Genomic DNA, 19,859 nt, shown 5'->3' on the forward strand with positions numbered 1-19,859 from the left:
AATATTTTCCTCTAATATGATTTCCCTTCTAACGTTATTACTTCTTTTCCATTCCTATTATTATTGACCCACAGCAGTAATCTTCCAACCAAAAAAGGGGATACTGCTGTCTAAAAAGCTAGAAAATCACTTCATTTGTGATTTTAAAACACAAGCCTTCCACTGCCCACCTGTCCTGCTCTGTCCCTGACCCTCTCCCATGCTCCCAGGCACCAGCATTAGCTCTGATTAATTAGAGTTTGCTCCTGTCTTTGCAATCCTGCATATACTGCTCACTTTCTCTTATTCCCCTCCCCATGTGCATGGCCAGCAAACTCTTAAGTTGGAGGATCACTCCATCTATGAGGCCTTTGCTTATTCTCCCAGGCAGAAAAACTGTACTAGTTCCTTCCTAACTCCTTAGCCACCTTTACAGTGGCCCTTCTCCTACTGTTTTGCAATTGCTTGTTTGCAGAGCCATCCCCCACCAGAAAATAAGTTCTTTGAGGGCAAGGACTATGTGTTAGCTGTATTCTGTCCCCAGCGCTAACCATGATAACTGCTCATAATACGTGCTCATTTAATATTTGTGAACAAGAGAAAGAGGGAAAAAAAGCAATCACTTCTACTCCCTCCTCAGATTCTAATACATCCATAAGTAATAAAGCATGTAGAGCAAACAGTATGCTTATAATCAGCTTGGCTAAAAGTAACATTAGTAATGAATGTGAAGTGAGCCTTCTCTCTGTGGCCAGGTGGGCAGAGCTAATGGAAGTGAAGGTGTTGCTGGTGATTGACCCAACAGTCCTTGCCAGGATAGTGCAGCTGGATTGGTGTTAGACTCCTAATCTGACTCCTAAGCAACATAAGCCTCAGCTCAACACAGCTTTGACCTCCTGGGCTCAAGCAAGCCTTCTACCTCAGCTTCCCAAGTAGCTAGAAACACAGGTGCACACTACCACACTCAGTTAATTTTTTTTCTTTTTTGGGTGGTAGAGATGGGGTCTTGTTATATTGCCCAGGCTGGCCTCAAATTCCTGGGCTCAAGCAGTCTTGTAGCCTGTGAAAGTCTCACTAGCTACAAAGCCACAGCTAGTATGAGAGGACTATCTGGGTTATAATACCATTACATGCCAAGAGTATGTAAGCAGGACCTAGTAAACAGTCAGTGCTTATTAAATGTTTCCTATTAACATGCATTTTTACCAGAAGAGAAGGGAATCAGTGGAACCACAATGCTAGCATGCTAATTAATTCTCTGTGTGAAAAGAAGTACTAATCTCCATTTTAAAGCATCAGTCATGGAAAATAAACTGAAATGTGACCAGATTTTAAAATGCTACTTGTTCTAAAATCAGATGTAAATGAAAGCTTCCAGGATTCTGCAAGAGGCGATTACAGTGTACATGGTACTATGAAACCCTATTTAAACGCAATCTTCTAGAAAACTTTAGAATACTTTTTTCCAGTTTGAAACTGTTCTCTAATATCACTTTTCATATGCTTTCCTTGTCTAAGAAGCTTTGCTCTATAAAAATTTCTCCCAATTTCTAAGTGAGATATTACAGAATTTCCCAGAAGCATTAGCGACGGTTCCTTAGCAACTGTTGATATGTCTCAAAACAACCTGAGACAATCTTCTCTGAGACATGTAGTCTCTCCCTCTCTCCACTAACAGAATTCCACAATATGGCACAAAAGATTCGTACAGCTAAAAATAGCTTCCGACACACATTTTTAAAGTTGACACAGTCTTAATGATTTAAGTCTCCCATATCACAGCTTGGGTTAGGTGCGCCTCAACAACAGTATATCAAAGAGCTCTGTGCAGAGAGATTTTAGAATCTTTTTCTTTTTTAATCACACCATTAACACTCCTGACATTTCAGAAATAATGTTTATCGATTTTGGTGTTAGCACTCCCATAAATTAAGTGATGTAATGGACGGAATTATTGTGGTACTATAAAGAATGTGTCATTCAGATTGTTAACTACATATGAGAAAAAAACACAGAGACTCTGGATTCATGTAACAATAGCCCCAGATCTGGAAAGTAAATAGGAGTTGAAGGAAAATGGCATATCCCAGTGATGATGGGTCTGTCTCCGCCACTCCCTCCTGGCTGTTGTACCAAAACAGCTGAACCTGTTTAATAAAAGCAAACTATAATAGCGATGATCATTCTGTACCAAAAAAAAAAAAAAGATATATAAATTCAAGGTTATTCTAACCAAAGAAATCAGTATAAATGAAAAGCATTAGGAATGGACAAAAAAGCATTTGGCATCTGTAGCAGAAAAGAATCACATGGTATAGAAAGCAAAAATGGTCTCTAATAATCTGTGGGGCTATAAACTTCCACAGGGAACTTGTCACTATCACTAGTAGATGAAAGTCAGAGTCTAGCCAAAATCTGTTATTGTGGTTCTGGGCTGATTAAGCTGAAACCTGTGAAACCACCATATAACTGATAGATTGAAAGAATTCCTCTCTTTTTTCTTTCTTTCTCTCCCCCTCTCTCTCTCTCTCTCTCGGTGTGAGGGGTGTGTGTGTGTGTGTGTGTGTGTGTGTGTGTGTGTGTGTGTGTTTGAAAAGAGAGAACAGTGTTCTGTTATAACCTTCTTTATGTGGCTGTCTTTTCATTTGGTTTGGTTTTTATTTAGAGATAAGGTCTTGATCTGTTGCCCAGGCTAGAAAGTAGTGGCACAATCTCAGCTCACCACAGCTTTGACCTCCTGGGCTCAAGAGAGCTTCCTACCTCAGCCTCCCGAGTATCTAGAACCACAGGTGCACACTACCACACCCAGTTAATTATTATTATTATTATTGTTATTTTTGGTAGAGATGGGGTCTTGTTATATTGCCTAGGCTGGCCTCAAATTCCTGGGCTCAAGAAGTTTTTCTGCCTTAGCCTCCCAAAATGCTGAGTACAGGTGTGAGCCACCATGACTGGCCAGCTGTTTTGAGAATTAAATGAGACAATGCATGTAAAGCATGTGCCTGTGTAAACTGCTGCCAATAAATATTATGTCCTGTATGTGTATGTATATATGTGTATGTGTGTGTGTGTGTGTGTGTGTGTGTGTATGTATATATATTCCACAATATGTCACAAAAGATTCATGTGGCTAAAAATAGCTTCTGACACACACACATATATGACAGGATATATAAGGAATAAGATTGCATTTACACCTTATAAGAATTAAACCATAATAAATGTAATATTACTATGTAATAAAAGTAGTAAATAAACTAATGTACATAAATAGCACAGTGCCTGGTAAATAACAAGTGCTTAACAATGTTCGTTACGGTCATCATCATCACCACCACCATGATTTCTCTCATTTTATATAGGAGGACACTGAGTTTCCAAGGAAGTTAGGTAATTTACCCAAGGCCAACAGCTAGTAAGAGGCTGAGCTGAGACTGATGTCTGTTTGACTGCAAAGCTCATAATCTTCCCAATTTTACTATAGATTTAAGCATTCTTACAGAGTGGTTAAGTAACCTGTTTCTATAAAATAGGTTTCAAGTAAAAAGAGAATATAGGTGTTGCTACCATCTTCATTCTTACAGTTTGGACTCAAATAAATCTAATGAAACTCCTAATAGCATGAGTTTTATTGGTTTGGCATATTACAATAATCTATTGCTAGTGTAAGACATTTTGGGTCATAGGTCAAGTATCTAGAAGTGGCTTTTGCTGAAGTGTTGCCAGTCTGTCATTGATCTCCCATTCTATTCATATCCAATTAGCATGCTTGAAGTCTCACAAGTTGCTCAGGTGGCTTACTTGATTCCGGTATTTTTAAAACAATACTATTATCGTGGATGTGATGCATAATTTTACCATATCAGAACATCAAAATCTATTCATTAAAGAATCTATCAAAGTCGGATGTAAATTAATAATATATGTTGCTTCTCTGGTTTGGATATGAAAAAGGAAAGTTACTTGAAAATAAAAGGATAGAAGATTTATTTTTAGACCAGGATATACTTTTAGCTAATCGTCCTAAGCCAGGGTGGCTCCAGGCCAGAGCAAAATTCACTAATTTGAATCTCTTTTTGTTGCCCTTCCTTTTTACTCTGAAGCAGACAAGGTAATAAGCAGTGGGGACATATCTAGAAGCTACAGAATATTTCTGCAGTTTCTATTTTCTAAATCATCAAGCTGTTCTTTAGTTTTATAGAGCAGTTTTTCAATTGTTGAGAATCTTTCTGCGGAAAGGCAATTTGATTTCTATCCTTGGCTCTTCGATTTTATATTCCATCATCACTGAACATTGATTAAGCCTGCTGCAATACACTCCCTTGTATTCGGGTCTTTGAATTCTGAGAAGGTCATTATTTATTGCAATGTAAGAATCTGGATTTTTTTTTTTTTTTGAGATGGAGTTTTGCTATTGTTGCCCAGGCTGGAGTGCAGTGGGGTGATCTCAGCTTGCTGCAATCTTCACCTCCTGGGTTCAAGCTATTCTCCTGCCTCAGCCTCCCGAGTAGCTGGGATTACAGGCACCTGCCACCATGCCCAGCAAATTTTTTGTATTTTTAGTAGAGATGGAGTTTCACCATGTTGGCCAGGCTGCTCTCGAATTCCTGACTGCAGGTGATCCACCTGCCTCAGCCTCCCAAAGTGCTGGGATTACAGGTGTTAGCCACTGCACCTGGCCTGGAAATATTTTAAAAATATGGTCAATGCAGGTGTTGTGTTTATCAGTGTTAGCCTTTGTTTCAGGACAAAATGAACTGATGTTTCCTAACACACAGGACATTTAATTCAATTGTTTTTTAAAAGGTATATAAAAATTAATATTTTCTTTCTGAGAATATCATCATTGAAAAAACTCAAGGTCTGGTTGGTAGCTTTCTAAAATGGCTCAATAATTCCATTGTGTCTCCTTGTGTGTGGGCTGGACCTGCTGTCTTGCTTCTGACAAACAGAGTATGGTTAAAGTGATAGGAAGCCACTTCCATGATTAGGTTACAAAAGGTTTCGATGTCTACCTTACTAACACTCTCTTTTGCTAGCATTCTCTCTTGCCTTCTCATAACCTGGTTCTGATAGAGCAAGCTACCATGTTGTGAGATGCTCTATGGAGAAGCCGACATGGCAAGGAACTGACGGAGGCCTCTTAGTCCAAGAGCCTGTGAGGAACTGGGTCCTGCCAACCTTCCTAGTCAAGCCTGGAGATGACTTCAGCCCAGTGAGAGACCCAAAACCAGAGGACTCATCTAAGCAATGCCTGATTTCCTGGCCCACTAAATCTCTAAGATTGTAAGTGTCTTAAATCATTAAAGTTTGAATAATTTGTTATATAAAAATAAATAAAAATAAAAGCTCTAAAATATATGTCCTCATTCATGCTATTTAGTAAGTATTTAAAAGGCGCCTCTTATGTGCAAGGTGCACTAGAGTTTCTCTTGGCTGGGCACTGGGAATACAGTGGAGAATGAAACACACATGATCCCTGTCCTCTGGGCCCAGGAGAAGATTATCTTGTATGTTCTTTCCTGGCTACCAGTTTGCACTTGTTTCCCCATGGGAGTGTTGATGAGGGTTAGCTGCCACCTAGTAAAAGAGTCTCTCCACCTTGAGAGATCCACTGTCTTGCAGAAGGCCTCTGGTGAGCTATAGTCTGGTCTGAAAAATTATTCCCTGCTGCAAGGGGCCTGAAGTCCTCTTCTCAGGCACAACAAGTTCCCTATCATATATAGGTAGTGCTATTTTCATGCTTAGGTTCTTTTATGCATAAAGGTAAGAATGAGATTTAAATAAAAATTTTCATATATTAAAAAAAATCTTCATCCTATTAGCCTAATCACAATAGTAATTATAATTAGAAACCAATTACAATTGTTGCAACAACAATGCAGCTGCAAATCTTTTGTAAATTAGTAGTCTTCATTTGCTTCTAAATTATTCCTATCAGGCTTACAAAATATCATACATTTAGTGAATTACAATACGTATTTTTTGTATTTGTAGTTAGTGAATTACAATGTGTAGTTTTACCTATGAGAAAAGTTAACTACATTCACAGATTTTGTGGCACATTCTTTAGTAGTAAATTTGCATTCTTGAAAATCAGTTACATTTTTTGAAAAGTCTTAAGTCATTCATATTCAAATATTTGTGGATTATGGTATATTCTAAGTATTTACAAATTATGAAATGTTCAAAGATTACCATGTGGAAGTCCAGGTGGTATGAGCAGGTATGAGCCGACATCTTCCCCTTCTAGCTTCTGGCAGCACAGTTAAGTCACAGAGCAGTTTAGATAGTACATGGGCATGACAGTCAGGCAGAGCCTCATAACGAAACTGATGAAATCAAATCAAAGTAGTCAGGATCACATTTGCTCAAAAGTCACCTTAGAATACAGTATCTAAGGCCCAAAGTCAAGAGAGAGCAACTCTACTTTGAATAATTCCGGAAGAATTTATCAACAGAAGTTAGATAATAACAGAGATCAGAGAAAGATATGAGCCAGAGGGCAGACTTAGGCAGTGCTCACAAAGCGTAAAAGACATGAACTTTGTCTTAAGCACTCTACATTCTAGTAGACAAGATGACAGCGTGACTGGTCAAACTGGCAGGAATATGCATGGAGTTGGCCACACAAGGCTGGATGTTATCTTTAAGATAATCTAACTCTTTTGCTTTGCTTCTAGGCTCACCAGGTAATATTCTCATTATAAGGTGGCTTCCAATAATCTTCCTGAATTCTGATCTGCTGACACAAGCTTTCCAATTTACTTAGCAGTTACAATTCATCATTCTAAATTAATATACTGGCATTCTAAGTCTTCCGTATCAGTCACTTAAGAGTTTGGTCAGCATTCTCTGTGTTTTGCCAAACTAGCTAAAGCAAGGTGGTAGCCAGAGGAAGAAAGCTCACCAGGTAGGACTGGGAGAGGTATCTGGAAGCAGCCAAGGCAAGGGAGAGATGACTAGCCACAACCACGGTCAAGAGGAACAAACTCTTAGTCTGGAATATGTTAATTTGCTTCAGGTCCACAGGGGAAGTTAAACACAGAAATTTGTGTATGAAGAGCAGTCAATATCTTTGAGTTAAACTAAGTTCAAAATGGAATAAAGTCAGGAAATAAATAGATGCAAAAAGTTCAAGACTAAATGAAATCAAAGACATTGCTGGTTATTTTGGCCTGAGAAGCTGGGAAGATAGTGGTATCATTTGTTGAAATGAAAAGGCTTGTGGTATCATTTGTTGAAATGAAAAGTGGATTTGGAGAGAAGGAAAATCAATCCTATTTGGACTACCTGAAAGTTTGAGATACAATAAAATCATCACATTGGCAGTTTAGATAAACTAGTCTAAAGTGCAGAGGAGTTTCTCAGGTGAAGGCTTAACGTTAGAGTTACTGGCATATAAAAGGTATTTAAAAACACGGAACTCGATAGAACCACTTAGGGAGAGAATACAGACATGGAAGAGAACAGGGTCAAATACAAAGCCCTCGGGGTACTCTAACATTTACATGTCTAATAGAGGATGAACTTGAGAAGTGGGACTGCCCTGTCAAAGGACATATACATTTAATAATTTTGCTAGATTTTATCAAGCTGACCTGCATTGAAGTCGTACCTATTTACTCCTAAGGGCACGGTATGAAGGGCCCTTTTGCCCATACCCTTCCCAATACTACGTGCTTTCAAACCTTTATATCTTTGCCAATATGGTAGGTTAAAAATGGTACTTCAACGTGGTATTAATTTGTATGACTCTTTTTTATTCGTGAACTTGAGTATCTTTTCAAATATTTAAGGTACTTGTTTATACCTGTCTGTGAACTGCCTGGTTCAAGATCTTGAAGGGTTTCTCAAGACAGTTGATAATAAAGGTGACTTGTATACCAATGGGAAGAATCCTACGGCAAGGAGACATAATGATGCAAGACAGAAAGTATTACTATAGGAGTCACATCCTTGAGAAGGAAGACTGTAGGACTCAGAACGCAAGGGAGGGAGCTGGCAGTGGGAAGGTGGAGTTCCTCTTTTCCCATAGTAACAGAACGAAGGCAGAGAGTACGGGTACAGCTATCAGAAGGCTCTAGAATAATGCTGAGAAGATGAAGTGGCTTTCTTCTGATTATATCTATTCTTACTAGGAGGAGTAAGTAAGCAAAGAGGAGCTTAGGGCACCAGACGGAAGAGTGTGAAATACTGCCCTTAGGGAGTGAAAAAGTGAATTATTAGAGGAGTGGAATAGAAAGACTTAGCAGTTTTGCATATCCCTTAAGATTCCTGATCATCCATTTGAAGTGATCCTTGACGAAAGAGTTGTGTCAATTTTCTCCAGAGATGTTCAATTGCTTGAATATGGGAACAACATGGGAGGGATACAAGGATATTAGAGAGTTTGAAAGAGAATGATTATTGATGTAGGCCGTAGAATTTACACTGGGCATGGAGAGATGTGAGAAAGTTGAGATGTGGAAGTGGTAACAGTGAGAAGCAGAGGCATTAATAGATGAAGAACACAGTGAAGTTGGGGGACATTAGAGTTGAAATATGGGAGTATGAGAAGCAGGAAGTACCCGAAAGCAATCAGGAGAGTGGGTAGTAGGTTAGCCCATGCCCCAAAGGAGCTGGGGATTTTCCATAGGGATGGAGGAGTCCTGAGCCTGGAATGGCAGCTTGAGATATGCAGGAAAGAAAAGGTGCAGGGGAAGCAGAATCCTCTTGAGAGAGCCAAAGTTCAGTTGAGGACAATAGCTAAAAGAAATATTCAATGAAAGGTAGAGAATGTAGGGAACCTTTCCACCATGGAAAAGGAATTCCAGAGAAGTGGGAAACAGGGTCAGAGGAGAGAAAGAACAGACAGGAATACATATATGGACCCAGGCATGTAGGGCTAGATGAGTGGAGGCATTTACATCATGAGCAGAGAATAATCCAGAACCTGTAGATTACATATAAGAAATAATAAAATAATACACTATAAGATAGGAAGAAATGAGGCAGTTTTCATAAATGTGTACTACATAATGATCCACAGAGTAGTAAATTCCTAGCAGATAATATTGCAACTGGTTCTCTTTGGACATAAGATTTTAGAATCCCATCATGCACTATGGAAAGAAGTCAGTTCAGTTTTTTACAACTGGGAGCTATCGCGCTGAAATTAAAACCGAGAAGTTTTCTTTATGATGATAAGCCTCCTTATCTCTACAGGAGGAATTTTAAGTTCTAATTAAACTTCTAAATTAACCTAAATGGAAGCCCAGCTCATTTAATAGAATCCTAGAATTTCAAATTACATGGAAACTTAGATGTCATCTAGTTCAACCAACCCCATCCTACCAAAAGAAAGGAAGAAAGAAAGAAACTATATTAACTCTCCCTGACTCCAAACTCTCCAAGTCTCTTCTCAGCATATATCATATCTTCTTGTCCTGACTAAAGCCTGATAGCCTCTAAGGACTCTATTTTCCTTGCAGCCCTTTAAAGTAGAAACTCAGTGCCTTGAGGTGGGACAGGTATTATCACTTTCCACTGCCAACTCCAAAGTTCTCTGCCCTCCCCATCAACCTCCTTAAAAATCCCCAGCTTAAATGAGCTCCCTGTCCAACGTGGTTCCCACTAGGAACTAGGAAAGCTGGAAAAAAAATTAACCAAATCTGTTTGAAGGCATCAGAGAGTTACAAAAACACCAAGGAATTCTGGGTCAAAGAAACAGGAGAAAAAGTTAGCCCAGAGAAATGAGCCTGGTATTTGGAAGATTACTGATCCTGAAAGTTCAGGGTGTACCAAGGAAGAGGGGCCCTGATAAACACAGAGTACTTTAGATGGGATTTGGAAAGACTACACTTCAAAAGTAAGGGTATTGGAAACAGATCAGCTCTCATAGGGACTGAAACCCAACTTGGAAACATCTCAATCCTTGGCTGGATTAATGTGATCAGAAATTGCTAGTGGCCCTAAGCTAGCTGCCTCCTTGAAGCAAAAGTAAATCCTCCATGGAGAAAAATAACATATCACAGAGACTTAAATTATCCCTGTAACTTTTATATGGACAACATCTGGCTCTAAATAAAAATAAGCTTATTACATACATATATCTATAAAAACACTTGACCAAAGCCCAAGAGATGAAACAGACAATAGAAATAATGTACTTAATCCAGATAAAGGAATAAACAGACATGGACTTCAGACTTCTATTAATGTACTCAAGACAAGCTTAAGAATTTTGGTAAGGAAGTGGAATTTTTAAAATTTACTAAATAAAAATTCCAGATCTGAAATTACTACATCACGAATTTAGAATTCAATGAAAGACTTTCAAAGCAGACTAACAAAGATAAAACTGAAAGACTGATCAGGTAAAAAATCCAGAACAAAGCACAGAGAAACAAGTCAGTCGGGTAGGAGAGGCATAGCAGACATATGAGATATGGTGATCTGGTATGGTAAATGGTAAATACCAGAGATAGGGTAAATACTTGTAACTGGAGTCACAAAAAGTAGGGATAGAGAGACTGGAGCAAAAGCAATCTATTTAAAGACAAAATGGCCAAAAATGTTAAAAAACCAATGAAAATTATCAAGCCACAAATTAAAAGGAAACCATGAATCTCAGGAGGAGACGTATAAAGACTACACAGTATACAGACACATAACTTAGTCCATTCAAACTGCTAGAACAACAATACCATGAACTGAGTGGTTTATAAACAACAGAAATTTGTTTCTTACACTTTCGGAATCTGGGAAATCCAAGATCAAGGTAGCAACAGACATGGTGCTTGGTAAGAGGTTGCATCCTGGTTCATAGATGGTCATCTTTTGGCTGTATGGGTCCTCATGGCAGAAGAGGCAGGCAGTTCTCTGATATCCCTTTAATAAGCATAGTAATCTCATCATGAAGACTCTTCTCTGATGACCTAATCACCTCCTAAAGGCTTCACCTTCAAATACCATTACATTGGGGATGCATAGGTTTAAACATAATTTTGGGGGGAAGACAAACATTCAGTGTACAGCAATGGATAATAGTAGGAAAAAACATGAAGTTAATATTAAAACTAGCCAGGAACAAAAAATTTAAGAAAGACTACCTTCAAAGAAGTCATATTAGATTAATATCTATGGAAGAAATCAAGTTTTTATTTAAAATCTTCCCAAGAAGAAAACTCTAGGCCCAGATGGCTTCACTGATTAATTTTCCCCAACATTTAAAGAAGAAATAACACCAGCAAAACATAAACTCCTGCAGAGGAAAAAAAAGAAAAAAAGATCCCTTCCCAACTCATTTTATGAAGGTAACATATGCTTGACATCTAAAAGTGACAAGGACATTATAAGAAAAAAAATTGCAGGCCAATTTCTCTTATGAATATGAATGAAAATGTCCTAAGCAAAATGTTAGCAAATGAAATCCAGCAATATATTAAAGGGATACTGTATTACAACCAAGTTGTATTTTTTTTTCCCCAGAATCCACAATTGACTTAACATTTGAAAATCCATTAAAGGGGTAAAATAGAAAAATCACTTGATTATCTCAAAAGATGCCAATAAAGTATTTGATTTTTTAAAAACATCAATATTTCAAAGACACTGAGTAAACTATAATAGAAGGAAACTTCCTTAACTAGATAAAAAAATATCTAGCAGAAAATCTAATACAAACCTCATACTTAAAATATTTAAAGTTCTCCCTCTGAAGGAAATGAGATAAGCACACCTGTATCACCACTTCCACCCAACAATATACTGGTGGCTCTAGACAAAACAAGAAGCTAAGAAAATGCAACAAAAGACATGCCAGTTCTATAAGTAGAATACTATAAAACAATATTAAAAGAAAAATTTTAAAACTAATCAATGGAGGGATATATCATATTCATAGATTGGAAGAGTTAATGTTGTAAAAATGTCCATTCCCCTCAAATTGACTTCTACATCCAACTTATTATAATAACAAAGTTTCAATATTATTTTGTGAAATTTCACCATCTGCTTATATAATTTAAATGGAAATTAAAAGAGTCCAGAATAGGCAAGGGGAAAAAAAAGAATAGTTAGGAAACTTTTTTTTTTTTACTAGATATCAAGACTTATTATAAGCTTCCAGTAATAAAAATAGTATAGTATTGACACAAGGAAACAACTGAATGGAACAGAGAATCCAAAAACAGATCCAAGAACATGTAGAAACTTTATGTGTAACTAAGTTGACAAAGAAATGTGGAAAGCACAAACTTTTTCATAAATAGTGCTGAGCCAATTGGATAACCATGTGGGAAAAAAATAAAATATGACCCGTATCTCATGCCATAAACTAAAACTAGTTCTCAATGGCTCATAGATATTATCTAAATAATATAATAAATTAGTTACATACCATCTAGATATCAAATCTGTTCAATAGCATAATTATCAGTCACATGTAGCTATTTTAATTTATTACAGTTAAATAAAATGTAAAATCCAGCTCCTCAGTCATGCTAGCCACATTTCCAGGGCTCAGTAGTCACATGTGGCTATTGACCACTGCATTGGACAGTGCAATATAAACATTTATGTCTTTGCAGAAAGTTCTATTGGACAGTGCTGGAGTGAACTATCTTCATGATCTTGGGGTAGACTGATCTCAAACATCTACAAAAAGCATAAATTATACAGGATATGATTCCTAAATTAGACCACATTAAAATTAAAGACTTCTGGTTATCAAGTCACTGCTAAGGAAATGAAGTCAGGCTACCATGCTGAAAAAGCTATTTGCTATATATATACATCCACCAAAGAATTCATACCCTCAATTTATGGAAAAACTCCTAAAAATCATTTTTTAAAAAGGCAACCAAATAGAAAAAATGGCAGTAGGCATGAACAGGCATTTTATAAAACAGTATATTAACTTCATTAATCATATAAAATTTAAACTATAATGATATACCAAAATGCATCTACCACTAGGGCTAAATTTTAAAAGACTGACAGTATCAGTTTATCAGAACATGGAGCAACTGAAATTCCTACACTGCTCAAGAGAATATATATATTGATAGAACAATTTTAGAAAACTATTTGGTATTACCTAGCAAAGTTAAACATATATGTGCATTCCCTATGACCCAGCAATTCTATTCTTGGTATATACCCAATAGAAATGCATACATACATACATGCATCAAAAGACATGATTATAGTATGATCATAGTCAAAACCTGGGGCAGGGGGAACCACATGGCCATTAATAGTAGGAAGGTAAATTGTGATATAGTCATAAAATCAAATACGATATTATATAGCAGTAAAAATTAATGAACTCCTACTACATAGAACAACATGGATGATTCTCACAAACACAAGTTGGGTTTAAGTCACCAAAATTTTAAAAAAATACAATGAATAGAATATGATTTCATCTATACAACGTTCAAAAAACAGGCAAAACTAATATAGGTCTTTAGAAGTCAGGACAATTGTATCTATGAAGAAGGGAGAGAAAGTGATTGGTAGTATAATTTTAGAAATGTTCTGTTTCTTGACTGGGCTACACAGAATCATTGAGTTGTGTGATAATTAAGGATCTGTATACTTATGATTTGTGCACTTTTCTGGTGTATATTACATTATATGTCAATGAGAAGATGTATTTAAAAATCAGTTCCTTTGATATACATGCTATCTAGCTATACAACCTTCTAATCCCTCTTCCTTTCTGTTACTTACTATGTTAGCCTCTCTCCAAGATTTTAGCATCTGATTCACAGTCTTTCCTTCTACCTCAAGTTCCACTATCATCCAAGGTGACTACATCCATGTGTTTGCCCCATCCTATGCTAAAGCCTCTCTTTCTTGACTTCCATGTCAGCATAGCACTCCAGTAGTCACACTCAGAAATTTATCAATACAAGAATCACTCCCCACTTTAAAACCACTCTCAGACCAAATATCCTATGTTTTCAGATCTCTTAGTCAGCTATTCTCAAGATTTCAGTTCCTTGACTTCACAGGGATCTCTAGGTCCCTTTTTCTATAGCTCTCTTTCTCTCTTCCCTATTAAACTTAGGCTCTATTCTTTGTCATGTCAACCACTTTCTTAACAATAGTATCAATTCCCTTGTCTACTGTCTTTCTATCTTAACATCTGGCAAAAATCCCAAATTTGGCTGCTTCTATTGTGTACATGCATCAAAGTTGCACTGCTTAAGAAATCATATAACTTGGCCCACCTCAAGTGGAGCTTCCATGCCTCCTGCTGGTCTTAAAATATTTCTCTAGTCTACTCTTCCATCTCCTCATGGAAGAAAGTCAAATTTTTTCCATTTATTCTAAAGCTCTAAAATCCCTCTCTGACAGCAGATAAGTTTGTGTCCAATTTCACAGAAAAAAATTAAAAACCATAAAATGTCCTTTCTTGCTAAACTAAAAATATATCTCAATCCATACCCACATTTTGTCCTCTATGGCTTCTGTTAAAATGGAAGTCATCCCTTGTCCGGCCACCATCCTACCTTTTCTAGGACTTTGCTCTTTCAGTTCTCTTCCTCCTGTGTCTTCTGTCTCTTGGCTCTTTCCTTTCAGTTTTTAAAATACTAAAGTCTTTTTCATCTTAAAAACAAACAAGTAAATTATAATGAAAAACCCCTCCTTCTCCTCCATGTCCCTCTCCAAGAATCACCCTATCTTCCTAAAAATTACTTATTCTGTCTACTTCCTCATCTCCTGACTCAGGCATCAAACCGCAGTCTGCTTACTCGCCACAGTACACAAATGATGTTGCTATTGCCAAACCCAATGGGCACATCTGAGTCTTTTCTTATCTGACTTCTCTGAAGCATTGGATAGGCTCACAGCGTTGAAAAGCAAGCAAGCAAACAAACAAGCAAACAAAAAACATGCCTCCAGGGCTCCAGAATCTCCTCCTATACTTCTGACCACCCTCTCTTAGTACCTTTCACAGTCAGTCTTCTGTTCTTTTAAATGATTATATGCTTCAGAATTATATCTTAGGCTATATTTTTCTTTCATTTTACATCTGCCTAGAGACTGTATCTATTCTCATGGCTTCAATTACCATTTATTGCTGATAACGTCCAATTTTACATTTCTATTCCTGACATGCCTCATGAGGTTCAGAGACACGCCACTCAGATATCTTGCATGTGCTTTAAACTTAGAATCTTGAAAACTGAATTCATCCTATCCGTCTTCTACGAATTGCATCATCCATAAGCCAGTTTCCCCAACACTGTCAATTCCTCCTCTTAAATGTAGCTTCTTTTTACCTCTAGCAACATTCTTTATTTCCACATGCCTCTGCTACCACGTAGGCCATCTTCCTAGTTTGTTTGGGTTTATTCTCCCTCTTAATTGGTCTCTCCTTGCTTCCAGTCATGCTCCCTTCCAATCTTTTCCATAGTACAGCCAGAGTATGCCGAAATTGTTTATTTAAAAATTTATTCTCTCATTAAATTATAAGATTCAAGAGAACGGAGACCATGTCTATTTTGCTAACCTCGCAATTACTGTAAGTGTCTGGTATACTGTAAAATTCAAAAATTATTTATTAAAAAGATAAATAAACTGGCATTATTGACTTCATCTAATATGGAAGTAATAGAGAAATGCTCTAAAGACTTCACAGGGATGTCATTCATGTCTGTTTTTGCTCTTCATTGTACCCCAGAGTCTAGTATAAGTCTGGCCCCTATTGTTGAATCAATGTACAAGAATAAAAGTTAAAGTACTTTGGAAAATGATATATAAAACACTATACAAATAAAACATACAAAAAATAAAGCAGTACTACTTCCCGCATGTAAAAATAACTAACTTGCCATTGCCAGTCTAAAATTGTCACTTCTACCCTTGTGGTGTTCTCCCTATCCTCTTCCATGTTTTATTTATTTCCATAGCTCTTTTCATGTTCTATCAGACAATATAATTAACTTACTTCTTTTGTTTATTGTTGTCTCCCCCACTAGAATATAAGCTCCATAAAAGCAGCAATTTTTATCTATTCTATTATTGAGTACGTAGTAGGTGCTCAATGAATGTTATTAAATTAAATTGACGGTACCTTGGACTGTGCAAAAAATGTTAAATATTTATTTTACTTCATTTTTAAGATAACATTCTGTTTAGACCCTTTTATCTCCGTTTTAGAGATTTAAAAAGCAGTCACAAGAGTCATATCATTTGCTTAAGACTGGAGTAGAATGTCATAAGAGGAAATAAAAAAGATAGCACAAACAGAAACACAAATAAGATAAAAGGAAAAAACTGAAACATATCAGTTATCATAATAAACATAAACAGATTAAACTCCCCTGGCTTACAGACAAAAACTATAGAGTAAAATTTTTAAGTACAACAATATGATATAAATATAAATATATATATATATATATGTATATATATATATATATATATATATATATATATATATATACAGCACTTAAACATAAGGACACAAGACTTCTAGTGCCAACCAACATGGAGTAAACCCACCATAGCCTATCTCTCCCACTGATTAAAACTAAAAAAACAAAATTTAAAAAGCAACTACACTATGACACTGAAAAGTTAACGATAGCAGATTGGCAAGAGTAGCTAAAATTCAAATAACCTCTTTGGGGGTAAGTTCCCTGGCTTTTCCTCTTTTATTTCCTGGCTTTGACCCAACGGCTGCCCCACTGCGGAACTGTGCAGGAGGTGTAAACAACCAAAACACTGGAAGAAACCCACTTCTGGCCAGACAACCTGGAAAGGTGAAGTTAGTTCCCCATTAATCTTTTTATTTTATTTAATTTATTTTTTTTTATTTTTTGATGGATTCTCGCTCTGTCATCCAGGCTAGAGTGCAGTGGCATGATCTCGGCTCAGTGCAGCCTCCGCTTCCCAGGTTCAAGCAATTCTCCTGCCTCAGCCTCCAGAGTAGCTGGGATTACAGGCATGCACCAACCACCATGTCTGGCTAAGTTTTGTATTTTTAGTGCAGACAGGGTTTCTCCTTGTTGGTCAGAGTGGTCTCAAACTCCTGACCTCAGGTGAACCTCCCACCTCAGCCTCCCAAAGTGCTGGGATTACAGGCATGTTAGGGTCTTTTGTTTTTTTTTTTCTTTCTTCTCTCATACCCCTGAAGAAAGGGTAGTCCCTGTCACAGACCTGCACTGCAATGGCAGCCTAAACCCTCGAGAAAAACGTGTTTTAGGCCAGGGGAACTGGAAAAGGGAACAGTATGGCCTGAAGACTGCAGTAGAATATCTGCTTTTTAATTTGTTTGTTTTTCTCTCTTTTCTCTTGCTGTTTTGCTCAAGAGTAGTACTATTGACACAAAACTACATGCAACAGCAGATCTGGAAGCTAAAACTCTAAGAGAAACCCTGTCTTTTTAGTTAGAATCCCAGGAAAAGGAGCCTCTGAGATCCCTAGAGTATGGGAGAAATACTGGAGAGCACATAGCTAGAGAAATGGATCCCCTAATTCTGTGTACAGATAAAAGTCTCGGCTCACCCCCTTTACAGATACAAGTAGAGAAAAAGAGAGAGACAGAGGTTAATTTAAAAAAATTTTTTTCTTTAAAAAATAATTTAATTTATAATTTTTGTCAGCATTGTCTGTAAAGAGACAGAGATTGATTTTAAGGAACTGGCTAACATGACTGTAGACACCTGGCAAGTCAAAAGTCTGCATGGGGAAGAGTTACATTTAGAGTCTAAATGATGCTAGAATTCCTTCTTGCTCAGGTGAGGTTTTTTTTTTTTTTTTTTTTTTTTTTCCAGTTAAGGCCTTCAACTGATTAGATCAGGCCCACCTACCAATATGTTTTACTCAAATATCTACTGATCTGAATATTAGTTTAATTTTAAAAATACCTTCACAGAAATGGCTGGAATAATGTTTGAACAAATACCTATATACCATGGCCTAGCCAACTGACACAAAATTAAGCAACATGGCTCTCATACCATTGCTATTCAACATCATTCTCTAACTCCTAGCCAGTGCAATGTGGAAAGAAAAAAGGAGAAAAAGACATACAGGTTAGAAAGGAAGAAACAAAACTGTCTTCAATTTTAAATATAAAAATCCCTCCCAAAACTACAACAAAGCCCCTAGAACTAATAAGTGAGTTTGGCAAGGTCTCAAGACATATGGACAATATGCAAAAATTAACTGTATTTCTATATACTAGCAATAAACGACTAGAATTGGAAACTTTAAGAAAATGCTAAATATAATAACACCCCAAATTGAAGTACTTAGGTAAAAATCTAAGAAAATGTATACAGGATCTGTATATATTTTGTTTTGCTTAAAACAAAAAATACTAATGAAAGAAAGCAGAGAAGATATACAAGAATCGAGAGTTACACCTTGTTCACACACTGGAAGACTCACTAAGATGTTAATTCTTTCCAAATCAACCCATAGAACCAATACAGTCCCAGTTAAAATCTCAGCAGTGTTTTTTTGTGGATATTCAGAAGCTGACTCAAAAATTTATATAGAAAGGTAAAGGCTCTTTTCTGAAAAAGAACAAAGTTGGAAGACTCATTCTCTGATATCAAGATTTAATACAAAGCTACAATAAGCAAGGCAGTGTGGTATTGGTGGAAGAGCAGAAAAAATAGATCAATGAAAAAGAACAGAGAGTCCAAAAATAGACCCACTCAAATATGGTCAATTGATTTTGACAAAGGTGCAAAGGCAACTGAATCAAGAAAGCATAGTATTCTCAATAAATGGTGCTGCACCAATTGGACATTCATATACAAAATAAACCTCACAGCTTACATACAAATTAAATCAAAATTAATCCTAGACATAAGCTTAAAAATAAAATAGTAAAAATGTCTAGGAAAAAATATATGTGACCTTGGGTTAGGCAGAGAGTTCTTAGATACGATACCAAAGTGCAGTAGATTTTAAAAATGTATTTTTAGGCCAGGCACAGTGGCTCACACCTGTAATCCCAGCACTTTGGGAGGCTAAGGTGGGCAGATCACCTGAGGTCAGGAGTTCGAGACCAGCCTGGCCAACATGGCAAAACCCCGTCTCTACTAAAAATACAAAGATTAGCCAGGTGTGGTGGCAGGCGCCTGTAGTCCCAGCTATTTGGGAAGCTGAGGCAGGAGAATTGCTTGGATCCGGGAGGCAGAGTTTGCAGTGAGCTGAGATCACGCCACTGTACTCCAACCTGGGTGACAGAGTGAGACTCTATCTCAAAATAAATAAATAAATAAATAATCTATTTTAAAATAAATTGGACTTCATACAAATGAAAAACTTTTGCTCTGTGAAAAACATTGTTAAAAGAATAAAAAGAAGTCATACACTGAGAGAAAATATCTACACATCGCATATCTGCCAAAGGACTTACATCTGGAATATGTAAAGGACATCAAAATCCAACAATAAGAATATAAAAGAATCCAATTTTTAAAATGGGCAAACAGCTGTGAGTGGTAGCACACATCCATAATCCTAGCCACTCAGGAGGCTCAGGTGGGAGGATCACTCCTGAGCCTGGGAGTTTGAGGCTGCAGTAAGACATGATTGTGCCACTGCACTCTAGCCTGGACAACAGAGTCAGATCCTGTCCTTCAAAGAAAAAAAAAAAAAAAAGGTTGGGGAAAGATTTAAAAAGATATTTCACCAAAGAAAGTCTATGAATGGCAAACAAGCACATGAAAAAATACTCAACATCATTAGTCATTAAGTACAAAATAAAACCATACTATGATACTGATGATACTGCTACACATCTATGGTTATGGTTAAAGTAAATATAAACTGACAATACCAAGTTCTTGTAAAGATGTGAAGGAACCAGAATTCCCAGAAATTGCTAATGTGAGTATAAAATGCTTCCCATAATAGTC

General features: G+C 36.9%; 1 protein-coding gene across 7 annotated transcripts in view; it reads right to left on the reverse strand.

Moving 5' to 3' along the window:
- Positions 1-19,859, reverse strand: part of ATG10 (autophagy related 10) — a 292,497-nt gene that overhangs the window by 49,240 nt on the left and 223,398 nt on the right. For 6 of the 7 annotated variants that reach the window (XM_074384181.1, XM_074384177.1, XM_074384175.1 and 3 more), the window contains one exon: positions 10,711-10,851. The exons of the other annotated variant lie outside the window; for it this stretch is intronic. In XM_074384181.1, the coding sequence (XP_074240282.1) occupies positions 10,711-10,851 (141 nt within the window). The remainder of the gene's footprint in view (positions 1-10,710; positions 10,852-19,859) is intronic. 7 annotated transcript variants of the gene reach the window in all.

This window comes from Saimiri boliviensis, chromosome 1, assembly GCF_048565385.1.
Source record: "Saimiri boliviensis isolate mSaiBol1 chromosome 1, mSaiBol1.pri, whole genome shotgun sequence".
In the NCBI taxonomy this organism is placed as follows: Eukaryota; Metazoa; Chordata; class Mammalia; order Primates; family Cebidae; genus Saimiri; species Saimiri boliviensis.